This window comes from Pezoporus flaviventris, unplaced genomic scaffold (genome assembly GCF_033815535.1).
Source record: "Pezoporus flaviventris isolate CSIRO_AGI_PZ_B2104156 unplaced genomic scaffold, CSIRO_AGI_Pfla_v1 ptg000036l, whole genome shotgun sequence".
In the NCBI taxonomy this organism is placed as follows: domain Eukaryota; kingdom Metazoa; phylum Chordata; class Aves; order Psittaciformes; family Psittacidae; genus Pezoporus; species Pezoporus flaviventris.
In genome coordinates, this window is record NW_026892584.1 from 541,913 (window position 1) to 557,064 (window position 15,152).

The window sequence follows — 15,152 nt, forward strand, 5'->3', positions numbered from 1 at the left end:
AACAGCCTGGCATTAAACTTAATTAGTCTTTTTTTTTTTTTTTTTATCCAAAGGCAGGGAAATGCAACAAGAATTCAGACTATAATCAGAAATTAAATAGGAAATAGCTGGTTAATATTTTTCTCCTGGATGTTGACTGTCTTGCAGTTTCTTTTTAATATGATGTGAAGTGTTATGATGAGCTCTGTAGTCTACGGACAAATTTACATGGACCTATGAATACTTCTGTCAGATGAGAACACTTGACAGCTTTTGTCCTGACCTTGCTAGCTTAACCTGTAGATAACAACAATTACAGTGGCTAATGTATGATGATAATGTTGTATATAGCTTGAGAAATGTTTTTTAAACACAGTTTTTGTGGTCATGTTACCCTGCATTTTGTTGTTTTGTTTGTTATATTGCAAGGGACAGATTGGTGATGATTTATACATTTTTTTGTCTTAGTGCAACACATTTGTTTGTTGCTAAACTTTGATAAACCAAGCCTGTTTGTTAGGATTTCTGTTCTGCTTGCTTGTACCTATTTCGTCTTTGTCAGAATTTTAACTTATAATGTGGAGTTGATAATAGTTTAGATTTATTAACTAGATAAAGTGTCATATATTGACTCCGAGAGAGAATTCTGATTCTGAAATTTGAGTACATTGCCTCTTCACTATGGAGCTTTTGATACAAGAATAAATAGATGGAAGCTCTCAAATACTGATAATGTGATTTCTTCAAAAGCGTGTGCAGTTCCGGTGAGGAGGCAAAGTCTCATTCTGCTGGATTCCCAGCCATGAGTATGGCAACGTTATTTGAAAATAACAGCTTGGTTTTCTCTCTTCCTCCAGCTGCTTCCAGTGTTTCTCCCCTCTCGTTCTGTTCTGAGCAATGGAGTATCCAATTCTGTGTCCACTTGCTGTCATTAATAAACTCTATCAGTGGGAATGGATGTCATTGCTGTGTACTGCTGTTATCTCATACTATCTGATGCTTATCCGTGGTGACTTCCACTTTTGCAGTGTTAATCCAACCAACCCTTTGCAAACCAATTTCGTGACATTTACCTCTTCTGATTGTGATTCTAATTTCTGTCGTTCATCAGAGTGGTAGCTTCAGCTGACATGGAGTAGCGCTGCATTTGTAAACTTTGGGTTGAATTTCTCTTCCCTGACCATTACAGAGTGTCTTTCACCACTAGATACTTTTTAACATCATTCTTTTTACAAATTCCAGGAGCTACAGTAGTTGTAGTGCAGGTCATGAAAACTGGCTTCCTGTTAACTTCTGCTGTGACGAAAAGTAAAAAGAAAAAGATTATCCATACTTGGCTGGAAATCTTAGTTCTAGTTGCATTACATCAAACAAATACTGTCAGGCTATAAGGCTGTCATAGCTAATACCGTATGTCTAACATGGAGAAACAGAGGATGCTAAGGCGTACCGAGTTAACGTTAAGTTTAGATGTTAGTATTCTATCATTGACTCTTATTTACAGCTTAGATTTAGTCATTAGATGTAGTTCCTACAAAAGCACAAGTACTTAAATGCATGTAAGTAAAGTAATCCCCTGTTAAAAACCACTTGATTTATTCAGGAACTTAGGGCACATCTCTAGCTTTAAATACGTCTCTTAGTCAAACATAGGCACGCATCCGCTGTTGAAATAAAGCAGGAATTCAAGAGTTGTCTCAACTTGTCAGTTTAATTTAGCAAGGTGATTCCAGGAGCCTGTAGATAATTTCAGAGTTAAAAATCTTTAATAAAATCTGATAGTTTAGAAATTTATTATGCTGTAACTTGGTAGTACGGATGCTTAGTGGTTACTTTATGACTCATGATGGTAAGTCCAGAATAGTCTCACTTTTTATTCAATTGTAATAGTTTCATCATTGTCCTGTGTTGGTCTTTACTTTTGACTTTTTAGAACCTTAATAATGGTTTCCCTTACCAAAAAAAAACAACAAACAAAAAAAGAAAACCCTAAAAGGCATATAAGAAGAATAAAAACCCCTGAAAATATTTCCTTGAAAATATTGTCTTGGGCGAGAAGGTCAAGTTTCAATGCAGCCACATCTGGTTCGTCCTTTTTATATTACTTTTTATTTGCTGCTTAGGATTCCTCCTACTGTTTGACAGCTTTGCATGAAATGTGGGAAATTAGGAAAGATAAAGCTGTGGAAAGTGGAGAGTAGTCCTTACTCTAATCCCGGAGGGAAAAAAAAAAAAAAAAAGAAAAGAAAAGAATTGGGAAAATAGAGCTGATCTACTTAATTTTCCTCAGTCAGGAAAAATTAGAATATTTACATTTTAAACATGCTTACTTGAAAGTTGTGTAATTTTAGGGGGAGGGGGAATTCTTTAGTTATCTGTGCAATACATAGTAGTAAATGATAGCACTTTTCATAAATATTTGGAAGAAGTAATAGTTTTCGTAGAAAATAAAGCCACCTGTTTTCATGAATGGAATTGGACATGTGGGGCATCTTTTGTTTTTAAAATGAATACCCCTTATACACAAGGCAAAATGACCATGATGATGTATTAAGTAATAAATGAGAAGGAATAGTACTTTCTGAACCTTTTTCAAATAATCAGCCTTTTTAATTTGTGATGTGGAAAAGAGTTATGAGTAAAAGTTTGACTATATTGAGTGGTTTATTTACCATGTATTCCACAGTTTAGCAAGAGATTGCAAATTTAGTGTAAAACTTATCTATGCCTGTGTGCTTCACTCTTTCATTCCCAATAAGTCGAATTAAGTTGATTCTTATTGGGTGTTGTAAATTCCTTTTGAAAAATAACTTCATGAGTGCCAGTAAGAAATGTACATTAAATTGATTTAACTCAACGTTTTCTGCTTGCTTATTTGAATTTGATTAAAGTCAATCAACCCTATTACATTTATTGCATAAAGTTAAGCAACTCGTACAAGTGTTAGGAGGATAGGGACCTGGTAGCGTCTCATCTTGTGATAAGAGAGTTCTTAAGGTTTGTTAGTATGGTTATTGAGACATAATACAGTTATTGACCAAAAGGTCTTTACTAATTTTCAGGGATTAAAGTCCAGGGGTTAATTTTGCAGGGTCCAAACTTCATGGAGTACAAAGTAGGTAGAAATAAAAAATATAGCAGTTGAATGTGCTACAGTGTGTTCCAAATTCTTAACCCTGTGGGTGAAAGCTATGTGTGGTACACTGAATAAATAAAATGATGACTGTATAAATCAAATACATGATAGAACTCAAGTAGTTTTCAGGGTGTGCGCTTTATTTGGTAAACATAACAATATAAACACTGTATTTTTCCCAAGACCAAAGGTTTGCTCACTTGCTTGGTATCAAAGCCAATAGATTAGAATAATGAAATACAATTCATTTACTTAAACTAAGGTGTTCCATGATACTTACACAACCATGAACTGAACCTGTATCTGTGTTTTTAGAGTGTATTTGTCAGGTGATAAGTACAGTCTGATGCATATTAAAAATAAGACAGCTAAATACAGTTGTTTTAGAAAGGCATAATACTGATACTGTAATTGAAAAGGTCAGCAGGTTAAGTTTGCTTTCCTGCAGCACTAAAAAATTCACCAGGTCTCCAACAGACAACGTTTAAAGTTTTTTTTCATTTAAGCTTTGGACTCTTTTTTTAATGTTCACAGTAACTACAAAGCCTCATCTGCTATAAACTGATATAAATTCCAGACAATAAGTTAGAAATTTACTTCTACTAGAGGTAAAAAAAAAAAAAAAAGGAAAACTAGACTGGGCAGACATCTCTAACCTCTAACCTTCTTCCTTTTACCCTCTGTCAGGCTCAGGAAAATATCCTTTATTGTTTTTATAAAAGCCTATTAAGTAGTAATATTAGTAAAAATTAGTGCTGTGTTCAAAAATCAGGATATGTGCTCAGTGAAAAGCTATATTTATGAAAGCATCGCTTCTTAAAAACACTGTTTATGCAGCCAGAAAGATATAGGTAGTTCCTGAGTACACTAATAGAGCTGAAAATAGTGCTCAGGTGGCAGGTATGAGTGACACAAAGATAATTTGCACAGGTTTTGAGAAGTGATATTGCAGGAGACATTGGGTGGCTCTAACATTTTGAGGAAGAACTTATAACTGGATGCACAGAGGGAGAGATGAGCAATAGTTCAGTTTGAGGAGAAGGAGATAGGTCGAGTAGAAAACAGGCTTGTCTGTTTTCATTACAGAACTTGTGCACGGTTGCAGCAGAGATTAACCCTGAAATAAGGCTGAATGGGAAAAGAGGAGGAGGTCAGAAACATGCATCATATTTCACGTCCCTCAGTACAAATCCAAACCCCTGGCTCTGTTGAGGCAGCTCCTATGAAGGGTATAATGGAGAGGGAGGAGCATCAGAAGCAAATATACAGTAACCAAGAATAAGGGAAGATGCCAAACAAGAGTATTGATTGATTAGTGTCTAAAGTATTGATGGAGGATATCAGAGTGCTCTCTGAACTTCATCTATTAGGCTGGTTAACACTTTGGTAAGGTGTCCTGTGGTTGGTGTCTCAGCAGGCTGAGCAGGACCTAAAAGAGCTGGAGCAAGGACATGTTGTTCATTGTCTCAGATGGAGAAGGGTATGAAGAGGATTACAGTGAAAGAGCAGAAGTTTGGGGCTTTTGCTTAGTGTAGACGTAGACTACTAAAAGCATTAGCTGGAATGCTCCGTTTAGAATGAATGGTAGAGAAAATGTGATACTATTTCAATTATTATTGCCATTTAATGTCGGATTTCTTGCAGTCATGTCCTTGAATAACCATTTCTTAACTAAAATGACAGAATTTTGTAGCCAGTGATCCACGACTTTAAATATTTGGAAGGGCTATTGATTCACTGAACTGGAAGAAATTAAAGATGTTGAGGCATATTTTCAAAACCAGAATTGCATGTAGTATCATATCTGATCATGTATATTCTCTTTACTACTTAAATGATATTTTTTTAAAAATGCTAGGCACATGTGATGCAGCATTCAATCTGCCTGTGATAGCCTTAACTAAACATTGGTGGTATTGTTTGAATCTTCTGTGTGTAATACTCAGAGAGCTGCTAGCACTTAAAGCACCTCCTCTTGTTCCCGTGTTGTGCTCCTCTGCATGTACCTATTTCTGCTTGTGGTAGTCATTCTCTCTAGGTAAATTGTCCATAAGACCAATGATTCCATCAGCAAATTACCCAGAAAATGCCGTCAGTGTGCATGGTGACATTTGTGCCACTGGTGTTTTGTTGCCATTTCAGTGGTCTAATTAAATTGGCAGTTTTCTCTTGTGCCCAGCATCGTTGTCTCCCTTCCTTTGGCACCTTACCTCAGACCTTCTCCTTTTCTCTGTCCTTTTAACTGAATATCAAATGCATTATTGATTGCTCCTCTTCCACCCTCCTCACTTCCGCTCCCCTCAACTTTGTTTTTTCATCTTTCTGTTTGTTTGTGTGATGGGCAGTATCATCCAGACAAGCAGAAGGCAGATGTGCCAGCAGGAGAAGTGGAGGAGCGTGTACAGAGGTTCATCGAAATCGATCAAGCATGGAAAATTCTAGGGAACGAAGAGACAAAAAAAGAGTATGACCTGCAGCAGCGTGGTAGGTCCCTGCCAAGGAATGCAGTAGTGGCAGCCGCTCTTTAAAAAAGCAGGGTCTGAGAGTGGTAGTTAGATGGTATTTTAAAATGCTGTTTATTGCTGAGCCAAATGTTTCTTTCACTCTTGTCCTGCTTTCAAATGTGGATCCATTATTTATAGCTTTTGCTACACGTACGTTAGTGAAAACACTGAATTACTTCCAACAAAACATTAGGTGGCGTTATTCCTAATAATTTGAACAAACATGAAATTTATACTAATTACAGACCTTTTTATTTTATTAAGGCAGCTTCATTAAGTGACCTTAATTTTAAGTCTTATCTTACATTTTGTTGCAGTATCTTAGGTACAGGTATTAATCCTTTTATACCTAGTATTTAATGTGTGTTTATAAGCACTTGAGAATCATTAAAGACACATTCTTTTCAGTTGTGTGTGTTATAGTAGCTTTCATTATTCATCTGTAGACTAAAACAGTCTTTTAAAGCAGGTTTATAAATAATACTCAGATATAACACATTAACTAGGCAGCTCTGGCATGCATTTCTTTTTATACCTCTCAGAAAATAGCTTCTTAAAACAGTGACAGGCTGTTGTGAGAAAGAAAGGGGGGAAATGTAGGTCAGGTCTGTCACACATGGGCTACCATTACATGAAGTGATAGGCTGTCTTTCTGCTCTGGCCTCAGGATAGGAGTCCCTCAGCCTTCCATTAGAACCTTCAATAAATGTATATCCACCCTACATGTTAATGGGGGGGAGTCAATAATAGTGTATTGCCTGTGGGGAAAACACTCAGTTGCACTCTGCAGTAACACACTCTGGTCCAGCATTGACGTGTAGCCACCATCACTTCTGAATGTGTCTGATAAAAGCCCACTGTCTCTGCAGCTTGTTATTGAATTCTCTTCCATTGTACACTGGCACACCATCAGACCCTTCTCTCTTGTGCTGATTTTTAACTCCCCTGCCGCTGCGGGTACCACAACTTACAGACAAAGACTTAGTCATTCTGGCAGATATGCATTACTGCTGGATAAAAAGAGCGATACATAATTGTATATACTTAGTATGAATTCTCTAGTTAGATAATCTTGTATTTCACACTTTGTGTGGGTTTTGGAAGAGAGGGTGGAGGGGTGAGAACAGAATCATAGAATAAATAGTTTAAAAGGGTGGGGAAAAAAATTGGATGTTGCGCTGATTTGTCACATAAACAGGATTAAGGTCAAACATAAACACATTTTCATCTCAAATTTATTTTTTAAATGCCTGAATGTGATGTCAGAAGAGGAATTTCTGCTACCCAGTGCTCTCATCCTATTGTACTCCTGGCACTGTCATATCAGCTGTGTCTTCCGTTGTCACAAATTGTACATGCACAGGAAAAAAGAAATATTAGAGGTCACGTGAGAAACCTTCTCTGTATCTAGTGATTTTTAAATAAAGCTTAAATACAGAGTTCCATTTCACTTGGGTCAAGTTAATCCACTGAAATTGAGAGCTACATCAAGATTTAGTAAGTAACTTTGTTTTCCCATGGAATATAAGGACATTACTATAAATTAGTTTTGACAAAACTCATTCCAAAGTATTTTAAAGGTTACCTATATTTCCTGAGGTTCTTTTGCATCCAGATGAGGTCTTCAAAAAGCCACTTGAAGATCCTATAAAAAAGACTTAGTAAATTAAGAAAACAAATTATTTATTTACACAGGTTTTTGGTAATGGAATAGATGTATTTTAATATAGAGGGTGCCATTCACAGGGGATCAGGTGTTTCAGACTAAGCCACATGTAACACGCATGTGCAGTATTGTTGCATTCTTTGCAGCGTGTTCCCTGGCAGCAAAATGATGGTGAAATAAATTCTGGTTCTTTGAATGCTTGTCAAGCTGCTTCTAAAGTCATGATTCTAGACTAAGTCGTAGACACTGCTGTAAAAGCTTACACAAACAAAGGAATGGAGACAGCAGCTAAGGGGAATAGTGATGAGGGAGATAATACAGCGAGCTAGTAGGACTGTGAGGCCAGGAAGCAGGATCTGAAGGATGCCAGCGTGCACATGTGCCTGGCTACAAGTCACTTGCACTGTAGTCCTCTTCCCAAGTCACAGATTATTTGTATTTACCTTCTTGTGTTATACTAACTAAATCTTAATTACTTGACTCAGAAACTCGGTGGCCAGAGACGTTCCAGGAAGCTGAAAGTGTGGGGCTCTATGGTTTTAATTTCCTGCTTGTTTGAATTGTTGAGAATAACAAGTGAATGTGCTTTCATACCTTAATAATGCTTTTCTTTGAAGGTATTGCTATGCTCTCCTACTTATTTCTCTGTGCCTTCAGGCCATAGTATTAAAGAGGAAAGGACAAACCCCAAACCATTTAGAAGTTTGGCTGAAATACTCTTCCAGGCCTCTCTGGTCTGGAAATTGGAGAACTGTCTTTTTCCGTTTTGTGAAAATATTTCAGTTCATTTCTTTGTCATATCTTTCATGACATATAAGAATACCCTGTTATAATGCTAAAGGGTTTTGCTTTCAGTCTGGGGGGGCAAGGGGGAGAGGCCAGAGAGAAAAAGTAAAACTTAGGGGGTGGAAAAAAAAGCTGCATAACAATTTACCTATTAAGAATGGACTTTTTTTTTTTTTTTTTTTTTCTCATTAGAGAATCCCAGACTGGTTTGGGTTGGAAGGGACCTTAAAGCTCCTCCAGTTCCAACCCCCTGCCATGGGCAGCAACACCTTCCACTAGACCAGTTTGTTCCAAGCCCTGTCCAACCTGACTGAATAATGAACAGAAAGGTTGCAATTAAAATTAAATCACTTAATGTAGCAAATAATTCAAAGGTAGTCATGGGATTAACACTAAAACCAGTTGCTCTGTATATGTTTTGGGGGCAGAGGGTGCAGAAATTTAAGAATCTAGGGAATCTTCCATGTATGGCTCCAGTGAGGTTCTATGCTGGATAATATGTTCTTACATGATGATGGACAGAGGTGTCCATAGAGCCTGGGTGTTTATAGGGTGGGGGTGTAATCACAAGGAGGAGTTTTCACATCTCAGGACATACCTCCTTTTCATTTTCACATTTGGAATTACATTTTTAGAAAAATATTACAGATGCATTTTTCATCCATGAATAGATATTCCAGCATCATTTTTTAGTTCTTGCTTCACTTCTTAGATTTCAAGGCCAGGCTGGATGGGGCTTTGAGCAACCTGGTTTAGTGGAAGGTGTCTCTGCCTGTGGTAGGGGGGTGGTTGGAAGTAGGTGAGCTTTAAGGTCCCTTCCAACCCAAACCACTCTGTGATTCTATGTGAGAAATTACAAGTCCTAACTGGAATTGCTACTGTTGCAGCTTCCACTGTTTGTGTCTGAGGAGTCTGGTTCCATCCACTACGTATCTTCCCTTTAGTCAGTGAGGCACAAGAAAGACCTTTAGTTAGGCTAAAATATCTGGTCACTAATTCAGCTTTCACTGGCAATACCAATCTTCTTTAAAACCTGAAAAAAAATCTTTGAGGAGCTGTCCTCACTCGAAGTTTCTGCTGCAGGTTTGGAAAGGGAGGCTTACACAGGTGTGGTCATAAAGTGGAAAAATGAAAACCCAAGCTAAAGAAACGGTAGCTGCTTCTCCCCCTGCTCCTTCCCTGTTCCTCTCCTAGTATAGTAAACTGAAAAGGCTGGTTTAGAGATGGTTGCTTCCCCATTGATCCATCATTCCCTCCTGCTATGGCAATAAAGTGATGATACTGTATTAGATACCAAGATACTTCACATAATGTGATAAATAGGATGCCAGAATAACCTTACAGATTCCCTAAGAGTAAGCAGGAGAAGCGAGACAAGAATCTACAAAAATGCTTTCAGTAGCAGGAATGGCAATTGAACACCTTCCCTACCTAATTATAAGAAAGGAAAACAATTAATGCAGCATAGTTCAGTGGTTCCTTGTTAAGAAAATTCCTTCTTTTAAAAAAAAATTCAGCCCAAAATAAAGATCTTCCCATGGCTATTACTTCAGGCTTTTAATTCTGCCAGGTGCTACTTGTGAAGGCACAGAAGTATGTATTCCTTCTCTAGCCATGGATTTTTAGGGCTGTAGACCCTCAGCTAGTGCTGGAACACAACCCTTGTTCATAGTTCTTTGGAGTTAATTCTGATCTGCACTGGCTACGAGTCAAGCAGTATTTATTTTATTTAACAAATATGGCTTTTGTTATGGAAATTCTTAACGCATGACTTTTTTATCGTTTGCAATTGAAGTAGGCATGGTTAGTTTGAATTAATATGAGAGACTAGAAAGTCAGTAATCATTTAAAAACTAAACAGTCTTTCAGAAGAAGATGACAAAGACATCCAGGTTTTGAGAACTGTGCAGATTTTGATACCGAGTAGGTACTATGGACAGTATTTGATTGAATATACGTATCTTGAACTTTTATGAATTTGAAGACTATATGACTGATAAAAAGCTAGAAAAATCTTTTAAGTATTGCGACTATTTTTAGTATTGCCATAAACTGTTAAAAGGGTGAAATTTCCACTCACTGCTTGCAACCCTTTCCCTAAAACTCTGCCTTAAATAGCCCAAGAAATATTTATTGTATCCTCAAGTGAAACTTAAATACCTTTCCTCTTTTACAATTTCTGAATGACCCAGCAAGGGCTCTAGTAAAGCTTTACTGAACCAAGCTGCTAATAGTTATTTAATGTTGTTCTTTAGCCTGAAAGAATCTCCGTAGATTTTTCCTTTTAATCTCTTTGAATTGCAGGCTCATAAACCTCTCTGATGAGCCTGCCAGTGTTTTCTGAGATCCTGCAGTTGAGACAATGGAGCTGCAGAATCCTTTCAGTTCTTGTTGTCAGACAAATCCAATAGATGGCAAAGCCAGGCAGGCTGTACTTGTGAATTAACATTTGTTTTTCAAGCTGTTGTAGATTACCAGGACTTCACAATTTCCCCTGTATGTACAGGAATGTGTTTTACCTAGTACAACTCAGTACACAGAGTTCTGCAGGTTGAGTAGGTGTCATGTGTGAGTAAACCTACCCTGTAACTCAGCACTGGTAGCAATACCAGTCTTAAATAACTTTCCTTCTGGCAAAGGAGTGAAAAGCAGATATAGGTTTACTTCACAGAACCACCAGTGAGAGAGCCCTGGTTGTAATAATAATGATAGAGATGAAATAAGGAAGAATATTAGTCACTAACACGCTCTGTGAAAACCATTGGTTTGCAGTTCTGCTTGTAAACTCTCCAAACTCACACTGGGCTGTGCCTCTCTCTTTAAATAAGTGGCTGCATCTGTTTCTGCTGGGTTCTGTATTTAATGGGTGAACTAGAAAGTAAAGCTTTGCTCAACTCTGGAAAGTAAGCTTCTCCTGCCTGCATGAGGGAAGCAGATAAATGCAGCATATAAAACTGACTGACGAGGGTTACTGGATTATGTGCTGAATTTGGAGACTTACTCAAGTCAAGAGTACTAATTAACAGTTCACATTTTTTGAGATGGCCCATAAGCCAGTTGTCTTTCAGACTGGAGCATCAGACTGGGAATAACAATCTCAGTTCAGTCTGGGAATTATGTAATTAATTTTGCTTATTTATTTTTTCTTTTCAAAATTACAACTGCAGTAGTGAATTAGAAAACCTTGGTTGAAATTCTGCTCCCAAGCCTTAATATTGTACTATGTTTGGAAGAGAGTATAGATTTTCCCATAGCTTTCCTCTTCATTACTTGAATGGCTGAACCTAAATGATTCAATGATTTGTGAGTAACTTTACTTCAAGCATAATAACCTCATCAGCTTGCGTTTTACCAGTTCTTTGCTGAGCATATGGTTCACCTGCCCTTTTGCATTTCCTACCGGTAAGACATGACCCAGTCCTCCACCTCCAATCCTATATAACTTGTTCTATGTGAAATCCCACTTTAAGACTTAATATTTGACAGTTGGGGTTTGTTTTGTTTTGTGTTTTTTTTTTTTTAACTGGCCTTAAATGTCTAATTTAAAACCCCAAATGTATTAACTTATTAACTCTTTGCCACACACATACATAAGATTTAGCTAAAATGCAAAGGGTTCATTTCACTACTGGCAAGTTACATTAATACTTCCACCTATGATACTCTGCTCTGATGGAGCCATGCACTCCTTTGTTGTAAATTAGGAATCTTACTTGCACATAGCTTGCTTTACATAGTTAATGTGTGAAATCAACCGATAGTTAATTAAGCCAACTCATATATGTCTCTTCCGAGTCACTATGTCACTGATAACTCATCCCACATTTGGTATCATTTTTTGGCAGTTTTTCTGGGATATTAGCGGAGGAGATAGCTGCAAGGTCCCTTTTCAGTCCAGAGAAAAGAGAAGCTACATAGAAGAAGCTCGGAAACATTTAGAATACCCTACAATATAGTGATTAGGTTGGGAATTAAAATAACAAAACAATCTGGGCCTCTGCCTTTTTCAGCATGTACTTTCACTGCCAACTGAATTTCCACAGAAAGCTGTAGACAATACCACATGCTCTAGAAAGCTTGATGTTACCAAACTTATCAATCGTAGATTCACTGCTTCAAGAGATGGAGCACCTACTTTCTCAATAACAACTCCATTTAAACTTTAAGTAAGTGCTAAGCTTTCAAGTCAAAATCTAGGGCATTTCTGTGTATGTGCTAAAGATGCTTTTAGGTATTTTTGGTTCTTCAAAATGCAGCATTTGGGGAGTTGGACCTTACAGGCAGCAGCTGGGAGGTTTTGTGTAGCAAATTGTAAGGGGTTTCTGTCCTTTACTGTACACCAAATATGAATGTGCTGATAAATTGTTTACTGGGGGGAGTTTACTTGGCTTCCCCTTTCTAAAGGAGAATGTGTTGCCTAAGAGGGGTTGTGGGGTCTCCATGTGTGGAGATACTTAAAATCTAACTGTCTGTGATCCTGGGCAGCCTGCTGTAGCTGACCCTGCCTGTGCAGGAGGATTTGATCTTGAGAAATGCCTTCTGACCTCAGCCATTCCCTGATTTTGTGACAGGTACAGGTAAGCAGGCGTTCCCAATTCCAGCTTGTGGAGTTGTAGTTACAGACAGGCTTTTAAAAGGTTTTATCAAAACTAAATTTTGTTCCTAGTTCACATAATTGTTTGGGATGTGTGGAACTGCTGTTTTCAGTCATGCCTTAATTTCAAGAATGTGGCTTCACCTTTTACTTCTGGGTACAGCAGAACATTTTTCAGCTTATGCAGAGACATGGAAACTAAAGTTTTAGAGAACTGCATTTTTAATTGACTCTCTAGTAGGAACCAGACATGACTGCTGGGTATGTAAAACTAGTCATTGATCAGGAAGAAATAAGGATCTGTTGTTATCAGGGTTGAATATGTGCCATGTTTTCTTTATAGAAGATAATCTGACAAAAGAATGGCCACTACATGCACAGATTTCCCTTGAGGATATGTCCTGGAATGAAGGTACGAGTGCCTTAATACTTGTTCCCAGTGCCTTTCACTGTCACTGCAAAAGTATTTTTTTTTTTTCCTACATCTTATACCATCATTTTGTCTCTAAGTTCTACTGTTTTGTATTTTCTCAGCTTTTTAGCTGTTCTGTTCTCTATGATTACCTGAATTGGAACTTAAGTTTCTGTGGTACTTATCTTGCATTCCTCCTCTATTTCCCTGCCCCACTTGCAGTACCACTTTTCACTTAGCTCTTTCCTTGTTGTATAATTGAGTGGTTAGATTTCCAGATTCTTCTCAAATCTCTTGTGCATCTTTTGGCTCTATGATGGCAAAATTTCAGGTGTTTTCATACAGATTTTTTTCTAAATATTTTTGTAATATCTGTGTGTTACTTCCCTCATGATACTCCAGCTTTTATCATTTATTTGCTTTTTAAATTAATGGCTGAGGGTGTTTGGTTTTGGGGATTTTTTGTGTTTGGTTTTGGGTTTTCTACTGTTTCTTTAAGCTGTGAGGGGAAAATCCTGTCAGCTTTCCTTTCTTCTGTTTTACATCTGTTTTCTGGGCTAGCATTCTGGTTTGGAACCATCCTTGATCTGTTGTTATTTCTGACTAACAGCCCTATTTTTTTTCTCTTAATATCTGTTTCACTGATGTGCACCTTTTTATTAATTGCTTTTGTAGAGAGACCACATTGACCCTGGCTGGCTGGTGTAAGAATACTTCACAGTCACTGAAACAGTTTAAGAGTAGATTTATCTTTTGAGCAATAAATGGTACCCCAGGTACCGATACCTACAATCCAGCAATGAGAGGTCATTTGTTATATTAAGATCAGCTTTGTGAAGAAAACCCAGAATAAGTTCTTTATTCTTCTAAAGCACTAAAGGCTTTTTTGTTTTCTTTTTGGCAGATGAACAATGTTACACTCTCCCATGTCGATGTGGTGGGAAATACACTGTCTTCAAGAGTGAAATCAAGGACGTATCTTTGGTTTGTTGTGACACATGTTCACTCGTAATCGAGATCCTTCAAAGACTGTTTCCATCAAGCACATGAAGAGTTACAAATTTGTAAAAAGACCGGACAAATGGGGGACAGCATCTGCTAAAGGAATGTATGTTAAAGAAAAGGGGACAGGAATAAGTTCAATTAGGCTTAAGAAAGGAAACATGCACATTAGCTAACATAGCTCTGCAGATATGAGGCTTGGTTTTCCTTCTGCAGCTAAAGAGCTAGTTAATAAAAACCTCCAGAACAGAACACTGAGTTCTGTACAACGGTAATATATCTCATGATCTAAAGGACATTTCTTTCCTAGTAAACAATGGAGTAGCTTCTTTCAGTCTCAGTCTGTATCAACTCTACCTCAGGTCCCACCTCTTAGGTTAAATCCTTTTAACAGCTCAGATGACAAAATTTAATTAGCAGCCATAGATGTGAGAATGCTTTGAACATAATAAAAAGTAAGGTGCATTAATGGGAACATTTTCTATTTCCATATTAAATATTTAACTTCAGTATGGAAGTCCTCAGAAGGACTTGAGCCTTGGAAAGAGGTGGCAGAGACTTGCAGCTCAGGCAGGCTGATTCTCTTAGTAATACGTAGCAGGTCCAGTGGCTGTGCACATCTGACAGTGCATCTGCACTGGCTTTCCAGCTTGGAGAAGGAGCAAGTTTTGAACTCACTCTCTCCATCTTGAACAAATGCAGCCTTCATTCCTTAGGTAAAAACTAAAGAGGAAGCCGGGCTCTGACCCCTACAAGGCACACAGGCCTCTGGGTAACTAAACCCTACAAAACTCCTGTGAGCAGATCCAGAACCCCCACCATTACTGTTTTCAGTCCTAATCCTAGCAGACCACACTACTTCCTACTGTAGGCACAGCCTATGTGCAGCTCTGGGTGCATTGTGCCTTTTTCATCCCTTGTTAACAGTCAGTGCTAACCTTGGCTTGCAGCAAAACCCAAATCTTTCTAATAAATTCAAGCACTTACTGTAAACAGACAGAGGAAATGGTAAGAGGCAGGTTTTGTTGATGACAGCAGTGTATCATTCCCACTTTCGTTAGATGTAATCTCAG

At 37.8% G+C, this 15,152-nt stretch overlaps 1 protein-coding gene across 2 annotated transcripts in view; it reads left to right on the forward strand.

Annotated features, from left to right (window-relative positions):
* DNAJC24 (DnaJ heat shock protein family (Hsp40) member C24) overlaps positions 1–14,331 on the forward strand; it is a 34,790-nt gene extending 20,459 nt beyond the window's left edge. For both annotated transcript variants that reach the window (XM_061462806.1, XM_061462807.1), the window contains exons 3-5: positions 5,461–5,599; positions 13,009–13,077; positions 13,982–14,331. In XM_061462806.1, coding sequence (XP_061318790.1) covers positions 5,461–5,599; positions 13,009–13,077; positions 13,982–14,127 — 354 coding nt within the window. In that variant the 3' untranslated portion in view covers positions 14,128–14,331. The remainder of the gene's footprint in view (positions 1–5,460; positions 5,600–13,008; positions 13,078–13,981) is intronic.
* Positions 14,332–15,152: the final 821 nt, after the last annotated feature.